Source organism: Mustela putorius, unplaced genomic scaffold (assembly GCF_011764305.1).
Source record: "Mustela putorius furo isolate JIRA1106 unplaced genomic scaffold, ASM1176430v1.1 tig00000145_pilon_pilon_pilon, whole genome shotgun sequence".
NCBI lineage: Eukaryota > Metazoa > Chordata > Mammalia > Carnivora > Mustelidae > Mustela > Mustela putorius.
In genome coordinates, this window is record NW_025421294.1 from 13,957,795 (window position 1) to 13,978,822 (window position 21,028).

The 21,028-nt window shown below is 35.5% G+C and overlaps 1 protein-coding gene and 1 pseudogene across 2 annotated transcripts in view; both read right to left on the minus strand.

Moving 5' to 3' along the window:
* Positions 1–21,028, minus strand: part of MTREX (Mtr4 exosome RNA helicase) — a 97,823-nt gene that overhangs the window by 37,003 nt on the left and 39,792 nt on the right. For both annotated transcript variants that reach the window (XR_006605332.1, XM_004744652.3), the window contains exons 17-19: positions 11,776–11,948; positions 10,968–11,036; positions 780–908 (exon numbers count right to left, since the gene is read on the minus strand). Coding sequence is in view for 1 of the 2 variants with exons in the window: in XM_004744652.3 (XP_004744709.1) it covers positions 780–908; positions 10,968–11,036; positions 11,776–11,948 (371 nt within the window). In the remaining variant the exon portion in view is untranslated. The remainder of the gene's footprint in view (positions 1–779; positions 909–10,967; positions 11,037–11,775; positions 11,949–21,028) is intronic.
* Positions 15,839–20,112, minus strand: LOC123390755 (annotated as a pseudogene).

The window sequence follows — 21,028 nt, forward strand, 5'->3', positions numbered from 1 at the left end:
GCTCAGTCTGTTAGGGGGCTGCCTTCGGCTTGGGTCATGATCCCGGGGTCCTGGGATGGAGCCCTGCATTGGGCTCCCTGCTCAGCGGGGAGTCTGCTTCTCCCTCTGCCTACTGCTCTGCCTACTTGTACTCTCTGTCTGTCAAACAAATAAATAAATCTTAAAAAAAAAAAAAAATTCCTGCTTCAGTATTTCATAGGAATACAGTAAATAGGATGAAGTAAAACTGTAACGTTATTTCATCACAAAAATGATAAAACATCATTACAGTTCAAGTAAAATCCAACTTCATGTGAAAATTTATATTATTATATTCTCTTTATCTTTTACTTCATCATTATTTACCTGACCAAAACTTGATAATAGAAAGAGATTATTATTATTATTTTTAAAGATTTTATTTATTTACTTGACAGAGAGTGAGAGAATAAAAGTAGGCAAAGCAGCAGGAAGAAGGAGAGGGCAAAGCAGGCTCTTCACTGAGCAGGGAGCTGGATGCGGGGCTCGATCCCAGGACCCTGGGATCATGACCTGAGCGGAAAGTGGAAGGGAGGCACTTAACCAACTGAGCCACCCAGGTGCCCCTAGAAACAGAGTTTAAATTTCATAAACCAAACTTCTGATATTTTAGATGGCTTAAACATACCCTTAAAAGCCTTGAAATCTTCCCATTTAGAAATCAAGACAGTATGTTCATTATAATCATATTCATGAAATCTAGTGACTATAAATAATTCAAAAAGTATTTGAAATCTGAAGATGGAAAATAAAATGCAAACCTGCATCTCTCCTTTCTCATCAGGTTTAGCTGGTTTTGCAGCCTCAGTAGCTGAATTTTTCAAACTTTCTTTGCTACAGCGGAGAAGTACTTCAACTACATATAAAGGATCCAGTTCACCGGAATTAGGCTAGAAAAAAAAAACAAGATAAAAGAAGCTCATTACTTCTTAAATCCTGGCCCACAAATTTTAAGTTCCAAAGGTACAGGGACTATGTTCTCAGTATTTAGCATTATGAATGGCACATATAGCACAGGAAAAGTTTATTTCATGCAACGAGGGCTGTCCTTCACCCTTCAACACGTTCCACTAGATGAAAAAAACAGAAATTACTTGACACTTATGAATTCAAATGAGATTGAGTGTGTGTATGTTCCGGGTGGTATGGCTATAGACTTGATACTTATGAATTTAAATAGAATCAGCGGCCCTCCCTCTCTGCCCATTTCCCTGCTCACACTTTGTCTCTAAAATAAATCTTTAAAAAAAAAAAAGTACGAACCGTTAATTGACATAAAATGCCATTTTAAGTTTCCAATGATTAGTTTATAATTTTATTTAATGTTATAGAATTAGACAAAGAAACTATAAGAAATGAAGAGTTTCAGAAAATCCATGTCTTCAAATTATCTTAATTAAACAACATGTAAATTATACTAAAGTAGATTACTTTATTGCTTAGTACACTGGCACCTCATTAATGTGATTTTATATCATTTTATTAAAAGACTTTTGTCTTTTATATTCTCTAATAAAAATATGGTTCTCAAGATCCAAGGCTTAATTAATCATATCTGTAATTTATGATAATTTGCTTGACAGCAGTATCCTTCAAAGAGCATTAAGATATTCTCTTGGTCTTTTTTGAATGGTCCCTTTTGCATAAAACAGATAAAAAGAAAAGTTATTTTGGTTGAGGAGTAAACATGTCAAAGAACTAAGTGCTTGGTATCCTCTAGGCATAGTTATTCTTAAAAACTGAAAAATTTTCAAGAAATGACAATAAACCCATAGCTACGATTGATTTCCACAATAAACTTGTTAACTGATTTCCCAATTAACAAATACATTTCCAAATTCAAACCAAAAATACAATCATAATTATTTTAAATTACTGAATTCAAATTTCTGAAAGCATAAGCTCCATTCTTCAAACCCAGTATTTTCCTCCATGTACTATTTTTTTTTTCCAAATTTTTTTTTTTAAGATTTTATTTATTTATTTGATAGAGATCACAAGTAGGCAGAGAGGCAGGCAGAGAGAGAGAGAGGAGGAAGCAGGCGAGGAAGCAGGCTCCCTGCAGAGCAGAAAGCATGATGTGGGGCTCAATCCCAGGACCCTGGGATCATGACCTGAGCCGAAGACAGAGGCTTTAACCCACTGAGCCACCCAGGCGCCCCTTTTTTTCTTATTTTTAAAGATGTTTCATCAAAACAGTCTTCATTTTGGAATAGAAACAAACCAAAGCTAAATAGTATTTACTTTTTTAAAAAAATATTTTATTTATTTATTTGACAGAAAGAGAGAGAGAGCAAGAGAGTGCAAGCAGGGGGAGCAGAGGGAGAGAGAGAGAAGCAGACTCCCCACTGAACAGGAGGCAGATGCTTCACTGACTAAGCCATCCAGGCACCCCCTGATTAGTATTTTCAATTAAGTTTGTAGCTGCAAAAATTATATATTTATGTAAAGCTTACTCAAGATAAAATGATTTTATGAAACAATGAGCTAGGAAGTTATAACCCAACTGTTAAATTCTTCCAGAGGACAAAAGACTGTAAGGAGAATCAATGACTGTTATCTTTGCCTCCAGAAGGGAAAAAACCCTCTGGGTAAGACCCATTCCAAATTTGATGAATGAATGAACTCCAAAGGGTTAGGGGACAAGTGAGTATTCAAACAAAAATAATCTAAGATTTATGAACAATCTGTACTGTATCTAGATAATCTAAAACTGTCTTTTGTGTTTAGTTCCAATCCTATGGATTTTATTTTTAAACTTAATATTCTTCCTCTGTAAGCAAAACAATCAGAGAAGTGACCACTGGAACTCAAGTATATCTACGTCATCTTTCTTTGTAAAGTTACCAAAATCGTTCACATTACAGAGATATCCTTAAGTGTACTATGGGAACACCCTTCAAAGACTTTTTTATTGAGGCATTAAATGGAAATCTTCTGTTAAAAGTATTTCTTAAAGATTATAAAATAATTCGGGGCACCCAGGTGGCTCAGTTGATTAAGTGTCTGACTCTTGATTTTGGCTCAGATCATGGTATCAGAGTTGGGCTCTGTGCTGAGCATGAGGTCTGCTTGAGACTTTCTCTCCCTCTCCTTCTGTCCCTCCCCACTACTTGTGTGCTTCTTCTCTCTCCTTCTCTCTCTAAAAATAAAGATGATAAAGTCGTACTCACTGAACTATTTCTAAGCTCTATACTGCAGTAAAGGTGGATCAACAATGTCATCCTTTACATAAGAGAATAGTTACTAAATGTTCTAGTTGGCTTAATGATGATTTAGCATACATTCTTTTAATTTTTACACCTACGTCCTTATTTTTAACTTCTTAATCATATAATTGAACTTTCTTTTTCCTAACTTTTCATTACTTTTAAAATGTGGCTAATTTCACACTCTAAATGGAAATTATCAGATTAAAATATACTTTTGATGAAAATTTCAAGTTTGTAGAAGGTAAAGAAATTTAAAATAAATTTTGACAATGTTGACAATTACATTTTTATTTATTTAAAATGCTTCTAATATCTTCTTCCTTACTGTGTATTTTTCCTCTCTCTACCAAAACCTATTAACCACAAAAATCTGTTATTAGTATTCTGACCTAGATTACAAAATCAATAAAGTTAAGTACTTCATGTTTTTAGCAAAGAAATGTAAGTAACTCAGTGGAGAAATGAGTTTCACCACCAACTTAAGTAGAAAGAAAACTGAAATGTATTCTTCTCTAGTCCCCATTCCATATTTGCCTAAAAGAATTCTCCTCAATTGGCACTACTTTTATACATGGATTAAGGACCAAGAAAAGTAAATCATTTAAAAACTTGTTCACTATGTATATATGTGCAAATGTAATTATATTTATGTTAGGTATAATTTTTCTCCCTTAAAAATATAAAACCTGACATCAATTACCAGCATGACAACATGAAGAATGCATCACAAACCCTGCTCTCTAGCAAAACCTGGGAAAGTTATAAAAAACCAACCATGTAAAGTCTCTGGAAATGGTTCTCAGGGCACACAGGAAGTGAAAAAACATCTATTCAAGAAAATCCACAAAATTTATTACAAGTAACATGAGTCTAATCTCTAAACCAAGATCATTTCCACCTCACTTCTCCTCGTTCAGCAAGACAAAAACTACAGACTAGTGAATCCAAAAATACAGTAGGGCTCCCTCTCCCTGCAGCTCTCAGTTGGAGGGCCATCTTCCCAAAAGATATAGGATGGCAGCACTGCTTGCTTATCTTGCTCCCACCAAACCACTGATGAGCCTAAGTTCTAGGCAAACGAGGCTGAGTGCTGGGGGCACCCTTCTTCTGCCAGCCACCAATGGTTGGCCCGAGGCTCTATCTTAGTTGTAGTTCTGCTGAGAACACTGAGGCCTCAACTACCCTTGTTTACCCTACCTTTAAGGCACTGCTGTCATACTGGGAGAGACAAGCCATAAAGATCTGACGCTTAGGGCCCCTGGTTCTCTCAGCTGGTTATGCACCCTATTCTTGATTTCAGCTCAGGTCATGATCTCAGGGTCCTGGGATTGAGCCCCACGAGGGATTCCCACTCCACAGGGGTCTGCTCATCTCCCTCTCTTTCAGCCCCCTGCCTATCCATGCTCTGTCTCTAAATGAGTAAATAAAATCTCAAAAAAAAGATTTGAGGATATTGCTTCCATGCTTCACATACACCAAAAGTCCTGAAGTGTCACTCAGACCAAAGAAATTTATAAGTGGGACTGGAACAGACTTCACTCCATCAAGTTCTAATCACTAAACTAATAAACAAGAAATAACAATATAACTGTGAGGGGAGGGAAAAAGGGACCAGTACCAAGAGTGCTACCTATATTATTTAAAATACTCAATTTCAAAGAAAAAATTGTAAGACATGAATAGAAAGGTATGATCCAGTACCTAAATACCAGAAAAAAGCAGGCAACAGAAGAAAATGCCTATGAGAATGACCAGATATCGCATTAAACAAAGACTTAAAAGGTAGCCAGTATAAATATTTTCAAACAACTAAAGGAATACCAATTAAGTAAAGAAAGGAAAAATAACAATGTTATATAAAATACAGAGTATCAATAAAGAGACAGGTATGATTAAAAATGACCAAAAAGGAAATTCTTGAATTCTCTCTCTTTTTTTTTTTTTTTAAAGATTATTTATTTATTTATTTGACAGAGATGACAAGCAGGCAGAGGCAGGCAGAGAGAGAGGAGGAAGCAGGCTCCCTGCTGAGGAGAGAGCCCGATGCGGGACTCGATCCCAGGACCCTGGGATCATGACCTGAGCTGAAGGCAGCGGCTTAACCCACTGAGCCACCCAGGCGCCCCGGAAATTCTTGAATTCTTAAGTCCAAGCATGCCTAAAATGAAAGAAATCACTGAAGGGGCTCAAGAGATCTGAAGTAGCAGAAGAAAGTGTTTGTACATAGACTGAGAGATTATGTAACCCAAAAAGCAGGGGGAAAAAAAGAGACAATGAGCAGAACCTTAGACGAATGCAGGATACCAATAAGTACAATACACCCATAATTTGAGTACCAGGAAAAGAGAGAAAAAGATGAAAAAATACCTGATTAAATAATAGCTGAAAATGTCCCAAATTAACTGAAAAATATTAATCTACATACTTGGGAAATTCAATGGACTCAAAGTAGAATAAGTATAAAGAGATGAACAGAGACACATCATAGTAAAAATGCAGAAAGCCAAAACAGAGAATCTTGAAATCCGCAAGGGGGAAAAAAAAAAAAAAGACTCCTTACAGTGGACCGCAGTAAGATTAACAGCAGAAACCTCTCAGCAAAAACAATGGAGACCAGAAAGCAGTGGACTGGCATATTCACAGAAAAACACTTACTAACCAAGAATCTATAAATCCAGCAAAGTTGTTTTTCAAAAACAGATATTCCCAGATAAAAACAGAAAATCTGTTGCTAGCAGAACCCACTTTATAAAAAATATGAGAAATTCTTGAGGCTGAAAGCAAGTGACACTAGACATTAGTAAATCTACATGAAAAATCAGAGCACTGGTAACAGTAATTATGTAACTATAAAAGACAGTATAAAAAGTATTTCTTTTTCTACTAAATGATTTATAAATGAAACTATACATATATAGTAAATTATTAAGTCTGCAACATACTTAATAATGGGTATGTTGGTAATAATACAGTTGTACTGAACTAAGGCAATAACTCCAGATGGTAACGTGAATCCACAGGATCCAATAAAATAAACCAGAAATGATAAATAATGAGATTAATGTAACAAAAGCTATAAATAAATACTTGCTCTTTCTTCTCTAAGCTTCTTTATAAATAATAAAATCATATTAAGTAATAATTGTAACATGTATTGTTGGATTTGTAAGACTTACAGATTATACAACAAGAGGGAAAATGGAACAAGTGTATACGGGAGTAATGTTTCTACTTCTCAATGGAATTCATTATAAATCTGAAATTTATTCTATTAAGTTAATATGGAAATACTGAATATGAGAGACCCTAACAGCCACTAAGAAAAAAACAAAAAACAGAGATGTAGAGAAAAAAATGTAAAAAGTAGATAAAGAAATCATTAAAATAAACTCAAATGTTATGTTAGAACATAAGCACTTAATGCTAAAGAAAGCAGTAGAGAACTAGAAAAACAAAAAAAGAAATGAGACTAAAGAAAAAAAGCACAATGAAAGACACAAATCCAGTGATATCAGTAACACTACATGTGAATAGATTAACCAATCGATTAAGGAACCCAAACAAAAGGTAGAGATTTTTCAGGCTGAATAAAAAAAGATCCGACTATGCAGTGTATAGGAGGCACACTTTAATTGACAGAAATGAAGGGAGATAGAGCAACTGAAAAATAGTTGAGTCTTCAGTACCTTACTTTAATGCACAGAACAAAGAGACAAAGATTTGCAAGAAAAGAAACAAAAGACGAATACCACCACAAACGAACCAGACCTAACAGACATCTATAGAATATCTCACCCAAAACAGAATATACATTCTCCTCAACCGCATATAAAACATTCTGAGGGAAGACCATATGTCAGGCCATTAAACAAAAATTTCAAGAAATTTGAAAGGACTGAAATATGACAATTATTTCTCAACAAAGAAATGACATTAGAAATAAAAAGACAGAAATTTGGGAATTTCACAAATAGATGGAAATTAACACACGCCTCTAAACTGCCAGTGGATCAAAGAAATCAAAAGAGAAATTAGAAAATACTTGGAAGTAAATGAAAATGAAGAAAACTACACCAAAACTTATGGGATGCAGTTAAAATATCTCCATGGAGGGGAATTTACAGGCATGAATGCCTGGATCAAAATGGAAAAAATATCTCAAATTAATAACCTGATATCCTACCTTAAGACAATAAAAAAAAAAAAACCCAGAAAACTAGAACTAAAGCTAGCACATAGAAGGACTAACAAAAATGGAGCAGAAATTAATGATAATGAAAAGTAGAAAAAAAAAAAATCAGTGAAACCAAAAGCTGGTTCTTTGAGATCAACAAAATTGATGAAAGATTCAAATTATAAGAATAAGAAATGAAGGAGAAGACATTACTAAACCACTTTCTGGAAATAAAAAGTATTATAAAGTAATACCATGAACAATTATATACAAGTAAATTAGGTAACTTAGATGAAATAGACTAATTTCTAAGAAAGCAAATCATTGAAACTAACCCAAGAAGAAATAAACAATCTGAACAGACCCTATCAAACTGAGTTAATAATCATAAACTACACTCAAATAAAAGCCAAGGCTCAGGTGTTCTCACTGCCAAATTCTTCCAATTAAAAAAAAATATATAAAATTAATACCATTTCTTCAAAAACTCGTCAAAAAACAGACGAGAAGGGGAATACTTCCAAACTCATTATGAGGCCAGCATTAACCTGTTACAAAACCCAGACAAAGACATCACAAGAAATGTAGGTGCAAAGTCTTCTGCAACATACTAGCAAAATGAATCCAGCAAAAAATCAAATGAATAATGCAGCACCAGGTGGGATTTACCCAGGAATTCAAAGTTAGTTTAGTACTTAAAAATCAATTAACCTAATATACCACACCAGAACAAATACAAAACAGAATTAAAAACAATCACATGGGGGCGCCTGGGTGGCTCAGTGGGTTAAGGCCTCTGCCTTCAGCTCAGGTCATGGTCTCAGGGTCCTGGGATTGAGTCCTGCATCCGGCTCTCTGCTAGGCAGGGAGCCTGCTTCCTCCTCTCTCTCTGCCTTCCTCTCTGCCTATTTGTGATCTCTGTCAAATAAATAAAATCTTAAAAAAAAAAAAAAAGTGAAGATAATCCACAAAATAGGAGACAAATATCTGGAAATCAAATATAATAAAGAACTCATATAACTTAGTAATAAAATGACAACTCAATTGGAATGTGGGTTGGTGAAAGAGCTGAAGACATTTCTCCAAAGAATATACAAATGGCCAATAAACACATAAATAGATCCTTGGCAATATTAGTCATCAGGAAAATACAAATCAAGACCACAATGAGATAGCACTATATACCGAGTGTAATAAAAAAGTCAGACATTAAGTGTGATGAGGATGTGAAGAAATAAAAACCATTATACATTGTTAATGGGAATGTGAAATGGTGCAGCCACTTTAGAAAACCTGGCAGTTCTTTAAATGGTCATACAGTATCCACAGGATCCAGCAATTTCATTCTCAAGAGAAATGAAAACATATGTCCACACAAAAACTCAGACACGGATGTTCACAGAAGTATTATTTGTAATAGCCCAAGGTAGAAACAATCCAAATGTCTATCAACTCATGAACGGATAAACAAAATGTCGTGTATCTGTATAATAGAATGCTATTCAGTCACAAAAGAGAACAAAGTGCTGATATACACTACAACATGCTTAAACCCTGGAAACATTAGGCTAAGACAGTTGCAGCAAAACACTCCCATTCAAGAGTGTGCATTCTAGTTCTTCAGTATCCTCCACCTGAACCCTTATTACTATTACCATCTTCCTTCTGACTCACCCAAAACAATAAGTTTCCTTAATAGAGAAACTTGTATCTACTATGCTATCTCTTTCAATATCCTTCAAACACTGTCAATATAGTAACTTTGGATCAGATCAATCCCTCCCTCAAAAATAAACAGATTAAAAAAGCACCAAACTAAACCCAAGCAAACCAATCAACCAACCAACTAATTCTCAAACACCTACCAGTGCTTTCAAATATTTAGGTAGCTAGACTGAATATACTCAAATCCATTCTTCATTTTCTGTAACTTCAATACTTCTATAAGATTTCACTCTTTACCTGAAATGTTCTGGGCCTGCTGCGTATCACTGCTCCTTCAGCAGTAAATAAATATCCACCAAATGAATGCTACTCATTCTCCAAGGTTCCTTTAAAAATTGTAAATTATTTTCCTAATTAGATGCCATCTCTAATAGCTCAGATACAATTTCTTCCTCCTCTGAGTTCCAAATGCATTTTACTTCTATCTTTACTAAAGTATTCATACTATTCTCCCTTCTATTTTCATTATCTGCTTTCTGCTATTCATCAAATGAGTAAGCACAGAAACTTTCTGTGGTCAATGAATCCTTACCTAATTGGGATCAAATGAGATAACAAGTGGGGCAATACTTAAAAGACAAAACTTATAATTACAAATGAAGATGGTAATGTATCAAAATGGTGGTAATTAACTAAATATCCTTAAGAAGTTCTTCAGTGGGATTAATCACAGATTATTCACAAAAACACCGATCACAAACCTACGAACTTTTTTTTAAAAGGTTTTATTTATTTATTTGAAAGAGAGGGAGAGAGAGAGCACAAGCAGGAGGAAAGGGTCAGGAGAGGGAAGCAAGACTTCCCACTGAGCAGGGAGCCTGATACAGGGCTTGAACCCAGGGTATTCTGAGATCATGACCTGAGCTGAAGGCAGACGCTGAACCAAACACACCACTCAGAAATGGCTTTATTATCTCTAAATTTATTTACATATTTCAGGAGTAACTTCCAGTCCCAAAGCTTAACTTCTACTTTCTCTATACCCAGGTAGAACAAACAATGACAACAAAATCATGAGATGGTCAGCTTTATGAGTATGCAGGCATCTTATGCAAACTCTTCTTCTTCTTCTTCTTCTTTTTTTTTTTTTTAAAGGATGCTCCACACCCAGTGTGGAGTCCAGTGTGGGGCCTCAACTCATGACCCCATGATCAAGACCTGAGCTGAGATCAAGAACTGGACACAAAACGGACTGAGCCGCACAGGTGCCCTGCAACCTATTCATTTTTTTTTTTTTTCAACCTATTCATTTTTAAAGATAAAGAAAAATATACATGGAGATACAAAATGCTGCCTGAGGTCATATATTGTGAGACAAAAATATAATAGGGTGGCTAACTTAATTTTAAGATAGTCACTCATCTAACAAAGTAATAAAATTTTCCTTAACTTTACATATTTTCCTCAAAATATTTATATAAATAATGGCCAAAGCCAACTTTATTATTGTTCTCCCTTACAGAGAATAAGTAAAACTGACTAGCTCCTCTAATACCTTTTCTTCAACTCTCTATTATATACCTAAATCAAAATTCTAATTTTCTGTATCAGAACCTAATTTTTTCTAATATTCAATTTAAAGAGTAAAATTATAAAAAGTATTGGTGGATTCAGAGAAGACAGGTGAACGGTCATGAAATTAAAATTTGTTGTTTGGAAAATAACTGCACTTTGAAGACAAAATTTAAGATTATTCAAAAATCTAATTCCTATGGAAGAATTTATTATAGCTTCTCTTAATGTAATGCTATTTCTACTTTGATCAATTTCAGGAGTCTGAAAAAACTTTTTACTAAAAATTTATATATGATTCTACCTTAAGGCAATGGTTTATTTACCTTAACATTTGACTTCTTTGAGAAATTCACCACTACTCCCCAGCCAAAATCATCTCCTTCATTCTTTACCTAAAAAGAAAGGGAAGCAAGTAAATAAAAACATTTATGCTCAAAAAGCAATTTTATAGACTTCCATGCCCACATTATAGGCTAATAAAACTTTGAGAGTTCTTAGTAACATATTTTTTGAAAGATCAGTTAAACTTAAGGAAAAAGATATAAACCCTAAAGAAAAAAATCATCACCAAATAGGCCTCTAAAACAGTAACAAGAGGAGTATCTCAGTTGGCAAACAAATTTTTTTTTTTTAAATTTTATTTATTTGTCAGAGAGAGAGAGCGAGCAAGCACAAGCAGGGAGAACAGCAGGAAGAGGCAGAAGAGGCTCCCTGCTGAACAAGGAGCTCAATGTGGGACTCAATTCCAGGACTCTGGGATCATGATCTGAGCCAAAGGCAGACACTTAATCAACTGAGCCACACAGGCGTCCCTGGCAAACAAATTTCTAAAATGATATGATGTATTTATTCTGGGACTATATGACATCTTTTATATTTTATAGCTAATGAATTCATCCAGGACTTAAAACTGTACACAAAACTGCTTCTATTTTTTTATTTCATAACTGAAAATACTTTATATGTCCACACCAAAAATATCTCCTTCGATTTATAGCCCCAAAATGAAAATTGGTGGAGATAAAGAGGCCTTCACACATGATCTCACCCCTAATCAATTCCAAGTGAATAGTGCAAAACAATGTAATTAATACAGAACAACAATTAGAATCTTTACTCAAAATGACATACCTTTACCAAACGACCTGGCTGTAGAAACGGTAAGCAATATTTTGGTTTATGAATATATTCTTCAATTTCTTTACCCAGTTTGGCAAGCTGCTGTCTGATCTTATAATAGATGACAACACTTTCCTCATTTGGTATTACTATTTTATTATACTGTTCTTCTGAGTTCTTTACCTCTGTAAATAAAACACAAGTAAAATATTAAAAAAATACTTTATGTAAACTATACAAAAATACATCTGTTTTTCTTCTACCAATGTAGGAAACAAAGCTTGCATAGACTAGAAATTTTGTGGAAAGACTTCAGAGATAACTGCACGTCGTTCTGAGTATTTTCTTTCTATATGAAGATTCTACATTAAAGTCCCCTGAGTCACTAATTGTGAATCGTCAAATGGAGTCTGAATTGACAGTGATCCTTCCTATCTGGTGAGCTGTTACTCTCCCTATGGACGTGGGAGAGAGTATTAACTAAGAATTCTAGGCCTACATTGTTCAACACCTCATTGTCCAGTAAAACACTCTATATTGGCAGAAATGTGCTACAACAGGTTTTTCCAATATACTACCAGCAGACACCAGCCATATGTGGCTTTTTAAATCAAAATTAATGAAAATTAAATAAAATATTTAGTTCCTCAATAGCACTAGCACCATTTCAAATACTCAACTGTCAGTAACTCAACTGGTTACTGACTTCTGGACTTGAATAGCTCAGATACAGAACATTTCCACCACTGCACAAAGTCCAATTAGACAAAACTATTTTGGACTTTTTAAGTAATAGTTGTTTTAAATTTCAGAAAGAATCCAGCTTGCTACTGTCATGAGACCACCACCACCATCAGGGTCTAGGTCACTAACATTGAGAACAGGCAATTCAACCACAGTTCTTTCTCTACTCAGTCAGTAACCAATACACAAACTCTTTCCCCCAATTTTTCTCTTAGCTCATCTCACCATCTATGGTAGCATTTTCTGCTCAAATTCTTGCATCTAGTGCTGACCTCCCTTCCTTACTCATTTCATTATGCCCACATCCCATTGTGAACAAACACTATTTCAACTGGGGTAAAATACACAAAACATAAAACTCACCATCAACACATTCAAAGTACATTCACAAAATATGCAACTATCCCCACCACATAGTTGTAAAATATTTTCACTGCCTCAAAAGGAGACTCTATATCCACTGAGCAAACACTCCTCATTTTCTCCTTCCCCCAGCCCTGGCAACCTGTCTACTTTCTATCTGTATGGATTCATCTACTCTAGATATTTCATATATATGCAGTCACGGTATACCAAGGCCTTCTGTGTTTAGCTTCCTTCACTGAGCATGTTTTCAGGGTTCATCCATATCATAGCAGCATAGCATGTATCAGCACTTCACTCCTTTTTATGGCTGAATATTATTTCACTATTTGGGTATACCATTTTAGTGATCTGTTTACCAGGTGATGGACTGAGTTATTTCCACCTTTCAGCTACTGTGAATCATGTTTTTATGAACATTCATGCACATGTTTTTGTGTGTGAAAAAAAAATTTTTTTTGGTTATATACCCAGGAGTGGAAATGTTGAGCATCTTTTTCATGTGCTTGTTTGTTGGCTAATAGTTTATCTCCTTTGGAGAAATGTCTATTCAAATACTTTGTCCATTTAAAAATTCGACTATTTGTCTTTTTCTTAAGAGTCCTTTCCATATTCTGGAAACTAGACCTGTACAAGATATGTGTCTTGCAAATTATTTTCTCCCATTCCATGGACTTTCTACTTTTTGTTGGTGCCTAATGAGGTACAGAAGTTTTCAATTTGATTATAACAAATTTACTTTTTCCTCTGTTGCTTATGTCTTATTTAAGAAACCACTGCCAGGGGCACCTGGGTGGCTCAGTGGGTTGAGCCTCTGCCTTCAGCTCAGGTCATGATCTTGGGGTCCTGGAATCAAGCCCTGCATCTGGCTCACTGCTCAGCGGGGAGCCTGCTTCCCCCTCTCTCTCCGCCTGCCTCTCTGCCTACTTGTGATCTCTCTCTGTCAAATAAATAAATAAAATCTTAAAAAGAAAAGAAAAAGAAATCACTGCCAAATCCAAGGTTATAGGGATTTAAACTGATGGTTTCTTCGAAGAGTTTTATGGTTTCAGCTTTTATAATTAGGACTTCCATTCAATTTCAAATAATTTATATATACAGTAAAGGTTCAATTCATTCTTTTAAATATGGCTAGCTCACTGCCCCAAGGGCACGTGTTGAAAATCAAGTGACCACAGGTGATTGGGTTTGTTTCTAAACTCTCAATTCTATTCCAATGATCAAATCCTCTACTAAATCTGTGTTTCAGTTTCTTTATCCACAAAATGAAAATAACAAAAATACTCATACTCCTAAGAGTATAATTAGAGATTAAAGATACAGAAAGTACTTAGCTAAGAGTATAGCATATAGTAAACACTCAGGGAGAATATTACAACTATCTTGTTATTATTTTTATTATCATATTCAATATTCTCACAGACTGTTCCCTCAAACTTCTGATCTTTTGCATTCCCTTAGGCATAATACATCACCTTTTTTTTTTTTTTAAAGATTTTATTTATTTGACAGACAGAAATCACAAGTAGTAGGCAGAGAGGCAGGCAGAGAGAGGAGGAAGCAGGCTCCCCGTGGAGCAGAGAACCCGCTGTGGGGCTCGATCCCAGGACCCTGGGATCATGACCCGAGCTGAAGGCAGAGGCCTTAACCCACTGAGCCACCCAGGCGCCCCCATCACCTTATTTTTAAATGAACTACAAGTCTTCTTATAGGAAATGAATTCCATTCACTGAAGACTAGAAAGCTATTCTTAATACATATTACAGCAACTGACATTACCAAAAAGAGAAACAATTACAAAACTATAAAATAATATTTGATGGGCTAAAGTCAGTAAGAAGTTTTATAACAAAAACCACACAGAAATGTTAATACTGCTGCCCCATCTAAAATTACAGAGTAACAATGTTTGCAGGAGTCAGTGAAACAATAAGCACTGACAAGAGTTCAAGAAAACAATAAACACCTGTAGGATGGCTTAAGTACTGCTCCCCATTCTCTCTCCAAATCATTTCTGTACTAAAACCATTTTACTACTGAGTCAAAAGTCTGAGACACTTTAAGAAGTTACATGTATTTTATATCTAGGATTCTAACTACAGCTATATACAACTCCAGAAAAGTAAGTGTAGTCAATTAAAGAGTAGAGAAACCTTTGTATATAAGAAGCTGGTTTCACTGTAGTGCAGACCATGGGAAAGTCTCAAGATCTTAGGAAACACCAGATGAGAGATACTCCAATAAACTCTTAAAAGAGTTTGCAAACAATTTCCTCTTTTTGAGGGAGAAGGAAGGTTTTGGTTCCAAAGATGTATTAATATATAACATGTGCACAGATACAGACCTGGGAGTGATGGGAAAAATGGACTGCTATTCCAAGTACTGAGCAAATTTTCTAACAGGTTAAAGTTTAAATGGCTTTCCTGATTTACAGCAATACTATCAGTAGTTACAACAAGTACTCAGTGACCATACAACATTAATTATCTCAATTTTCATGAACTAGATGAACTAGTTATTATCCTAGTTTAGATGAGCCAACTAAAGCTCAGATAGTCTTGAATCAAACCCATGTTTAATTTCACAGCTATTGCTACTAACCATGGCATTACCTATTAATAACACAAACAAAAGATTAAAATGAACTTTGCATATTTCCTTTCAGAACAGAAACAGTGAAATCCTCTAAGTTTTACTCCACAGCTCACTGGAAAATCTAATGTGGATTCAGTAAATCAAAATGAAAAACATCTCATGTATGCCAGTCATCCAAGTTTGTTGTAAAACATAAAAGCACTATAAGTTATAGAGATTAGTTCTATAATTCCAAAGACAACAGTCTACATTTTGTTAGTTTTTTTTAAAGATTTTATTTATTTATTTGATAGACAGAGATCACACGTAGGCAGAGGGGAGGAAGCAGGCTCCCTGCTGAGCAGAGAGCCCAATGTAGGACTTGATCCCAGGATCCTGGGATCATGACCTGAGCCAAAGGCAGAGGATTTAACCCACTGAGCCACACAGGCACCCCAACAGTCTACATTTTAATTTGGATATACTAATAAGGTGAAAATAGTACCAGCTCTCTTGAAGAAGTTCTAGTAGTATCAATAGCAAAAAGAATGAAACCTTTCTTAATAATAACTAAAAATGAGAATAAACTGCATTCAAGATGTATTCTGCATTTTTAAAGCATACAGGATAGCCTTTTATCACCTCTAACCATTTCCTTCTACACTATTATACCACTCAGTCCTGCAAATTGTAGTAAAGGTGGTGCAATTCTGTCATTAACTCTTTCATCATTTTAATTTCTATCTTTTCCCATTAAAATGTCTGTTCTACTCTTGACATTTCATTTTTTTTTATGAGTTTCAAAAGGTCTTTGCCCTTTAAAAACACAGGAAGGAAAAGCAGGATGATTCAAGCAGAAGAATAAGCAAATGTATAGTAGCAGTACCAGGAAGTGCAGATTATGTTATTCACAATCCTTTTAAAAGTTAAGTCAGTCAGAACCACCCTGAATATAGCAGCAGCTGGGGACTGGAGAGACAGAGGACAGAGGAGTGGGAAATGATGGTAATGTTTCAGTTGAGAGCAGGAAGCCGAGTCTTTGTCAAAGTCATACTCAAGAATTTGAGTCCAGGGGCACCTGGGGGGCTCAGATGGTTAAGCATCTGCCTTCAGCTCAGGTTATGACCCCGGGTTCCTGGGATCAAGCCCTATGCAATTCCTCTCCCTCTGCTGCTCCCCACCCCTTGTGCTCTCTCACTCAGTCAAATAAATAAAATTGGGAGGAAAAAAAAAAGAATTTGAGTCCAGTGTTAAGTCATAAAAAAAGGGTTTAAAGAAATGGGAAAACACTTGTTTCTTACTCTATCCCCACCATATCTGAGATATTTTCTATGGAATTATAGAAGAATAATATAAAGTGAAGTTTAAACAGTAATTTATTGGTTGTTAGAATGCGCTATTTTTACAAAGAAGTAAAAAACATCAAAGGTTTTTGGTGCACCAATATGCATTCTTTTTCTCTTGGTTATTCAGTCACAAAACCAGTCTAACTGCTGGCTGGCTGGCTCAGGGGGTGGGGGGTGGTGGGATGTGTGTGTGTTTCTCTTGGTTATTCAGTCACAAAACCAGTCTAACTGCTGGCTGGCTGGGTGTGTGTGTGTGTGTGTAATTACCCTAGTCATGAATGACCCAGTGATAACTGCTTAGAACTATTGTAAGCTTAAAAATCATTATTTGAGGTACTAAGGTGACTTGGGGTGAGCAGGTGCCTCAGTCAGTTGGGTTTCAGACCCTTGGTTTTGGCTCAGGTCATGATCTCAGGGTTGGGGTTTGAGCCTCATGCTGGGCTCTGCACTTAGTCTAAGTCTGCTTGTCCCTCTCCCTCCTGCTTCTTCCCTGCATTCTATCTTAAATAAATAAATAATCTTTTAAAAATATTAAAAACATTGAGCTACAGTAGCAGGATATACATATGCCTGCTGGTTCATACCACTGTACATCTCTGGACCTCATTTCCACATTGCTGAGTGCTACCATAACCACTCCATTAAGTGCCTGTTGGATTACCAGTTCTAAAACTGGTCTCTAGACCAGCACACAAAATTACTTCCAAAGCTCCCACTGGTGTAAATGGCAGCACAGTAAATACCATTCTAAGTTTTCCCCCCAAATCTCTCTTAAGCAAACCAATCTCTGCCATAGTTTTCTCTGTCTCTAAAGGTATTGAATTCAGCCCTCTTGCACACAGTATCTATCCCAATTGTCATCCTTTAAGCCTCCTCCACCCCTGAACAACCTGAACCTGTCTTTGACAAACTGAATCAACTTGGAACTAACTGCTCTTGATCAGCTTCATGAAACACCGATAAGATAGCTCACTTCTTTTATGTTATTACATATAAAGAATACATATGCTCTGTCTGTTTTGATACTGTGAGTAGCTCTTCCAGTTCGATGAATATAATCCTCTGAGGAGTTAGGGTCGTCATAATTGATGACAAATTTCACATCTTCCACTTCTAGCCCTTGAGGCCACATCTGTAGCAATCAGAATAGGAGATTATCCATGTATGAAATAATTTAGAACTCAGTCATGTCCTGTAGACGCTTGTCGGCATGAATATCAATGGTGGGCCATCCATCTCTTCTCATTTTTCTAGTGAGTTCATCACATCTTTTTTGGTTTCAACAAAAACAATGGTTTTATTCTACTCCTCACTCATGATCTCTTCCATTAGATGAGTAAGTTTTTCAATCTTTTCGACATCATGACACATATCCACAATCTGAAGAATGTTGTAGTTTTGCACTCAGTTCTAGTGCACTACACTCTATGAATGTAGTCTTTAAGGAAATCTTCATCAAGCTTACTTCTTTTGGCCAAGTTGCACTCCGCATGAGGGTTTGCCTATCAGGTCTTTTCTAACCCATAATCTTCCTTGGGTTTGAAGCCGCTAATAAGCATTCTATATACTTCATTAAAGACGGGTTTGATGGTTCTTCTCAGATTGGTTTCCCCACACTCTTTAAAAAGTCCAACAGTCTTTCAGGTGTTGCAATACAGATTTCCACATCTCTCTCCAAATCACAAATTTGTGATCCCTTGGGAACACCACCAGAGATGCAAGTGGACCTCTAGCCACATACTCTTTATATTCAGCAGCTACTTGTTATACATACTATTGGACCAGTTTCCAAGTTGGTGCCAGCACCAAGCAAATAAGGCAATGTTTTCCTACATCCAGTCTATGCCACTCCAACCATATCCAATCCACTTCAAGCAATGACCATCCTTGAGCTTGAATAACAGTTAAGTTCAGTAAAACTCTGTCTTGCAGTCACATCCATTACGTTTCCAGGGAAGTTTGCTTCATAAAGTCAGAACTGGCTTTGGACAGTTGTGACCTTTGTAACTTCCTTCCTTACTCTGTCTGTACATCTCCATCTCTTATGCTGTGCATCTAGCCAAATCAAGCTGTTTTTGATAAAAATTCTCAAATTTGGGTAGCTCATCAAGATTCCATTTCTTTTTGATTAGTTTTCCCCAGAGTTTCCAAACTGCATTCCAGATACGCAGTTTCTGCCCTACCTTCACCCAAATCAAGGTACACCAAAGCTACGGGTTTCTGCAAGATGATACTGCTCCTTGTTCACTGCCTGTTGACAAAATATTGTTTTACAGTGACAGTCATCTTGTATGTCAGTATCTGAAAAGCTATTATCTCAGTGTCTCTGGCTGAAGACATGGAATGGTATCACTAAAGCCAGATTTGCTCTATGGCCAGCAACTGGAGAGCTGAGGACAGGACACATGAAGTATCTTAAGAGTTCAATCTTCCAGTTATTTGCCAATGACTGGTTCCTACACGGCTGATAAGGTATAATCAAAATCGGAAGGGGAAGCCATGGATGGCATTTAGCAATGAGTGGTGTGGGGATTCAAGGACGAAGGAGTCCTGAGCCTTTAAGAAAAAAAATCTGTAAAATGATGCTAAAGCTCCTTCCAACTCTATAGTTGGTAATAAAGGCTCTTTTACGACCTGAGAAATTAAAGAGGAAATAACTATGATCTATCACTCAGATAAGGGTTAAAAAAAAGGAAAAAAAAAAAAGAAAATTAAGACACTTGGATGTTCTAAGCCTTTTTCTTTTAAGGCATATTATTATAATTCATTTACTTTTGGCTACATAAAAATTGAGTTGAGTGTACTAACACTTGTGATAGAAAAGTATCTCAAATTTGCCTTTATTTTTAAATAAATAATCGTACATTTATAAAACAGAAATACTGTATAATCATAAAAATCATACTTCCAAAGACTGCTTCAGATTAAATTTGAAGAAGCCAAAATCACTGGGCTAATAATAAATGCAAAGTATTAACACAAGGGTAGGCATAAGGTAAATATTTAACAAAAGATAGTAATGTAAGTATCATCATTACTTTTATAGAAAATGTATACAGTAGTCCTCTCTCTTATCCACAGCTTTGCATTCTGTGGTTTTAATTACTTATGTTCAAATACAGTATAAAAACAGACAACCTTCTTTCAGACATACTGTCAGAAGGTCAACAGGAATCTAATACTACATCACAATGATTATGTCATTTACCTCAGTTCACCTTATTATGTAGGCATTTTATCATCTCATGTCACAAAACAGGTGAGGTGAGTATAGTGTAAGATATTTTTAGAGAGAAAGAGACCACACTCACATAAATTTTATTACAATATATGTTTATAATTTTTCTATTAGTGTTGTTAATCTCTTATTGTGTCTAATTTATAAATTAAATTTTATCAAAGGAATGAATGTATGTATAGGAAAAAAACATAGTATATATAGGGCTCAGTACTATTTGTGATTTCAGGTATCCACTGGGAATCTTGACACATAACCGTGGGTAAGGCAGAACTAACGTATTTAATCCCACCTTAAAAAAAAAAACAAAAAACAACACCTTTGTATGAGAAAGAAAAATGTTAGAACTATGGAGTGTTGCAGCTGGCTCTGTGTAAGGTTACAAATGATTTTAACTTTCCTCTGTATCTTTTGCTCAGTTTTCCAGTTTTTCTTCTTGAAAATGACTATGAATTATTTTTCTAAGATCTACCAAAACCATTATTTTCAATCTTTGCTTCTGTTTTAGATTTTAATCAGTTTTTACATGATGATTAACCAAAATATCCTCTAAGGTAAGGATCAATACACAATTCTACTTAAACAGTTACCACAGAACACTTTCTGAACTTTAGAAAGCATTACCATAATAGGAGCTAGAAATTCTAAAAAGGCTGAACTGAAATCCCAGTTGGAGTATTAAATTTCCTTATTTCTAAACTTATGCTCTGGCACTCTTTTATAATGAGAGAACAGTACAAGGGCAAGACTAATATACACATGCTTCTTACAGGTGAAATTTAATATACCAGGTTCTTTTGTTATGACTCATGAACATGAGCTATCATATAGTATACCTATTATAATAAATTACATTAAATTTGAACCAACTCTTGAAAAGTATACTAGAGCAGGGTTTTCTTTTATTTTAAAATATTCTAGTCGGTTATAAATGACCATATCACAGTTCTGGTCAAAAATCAGTATTTGGCTAACCAAAAATAAACAATGGCCTAGGCAG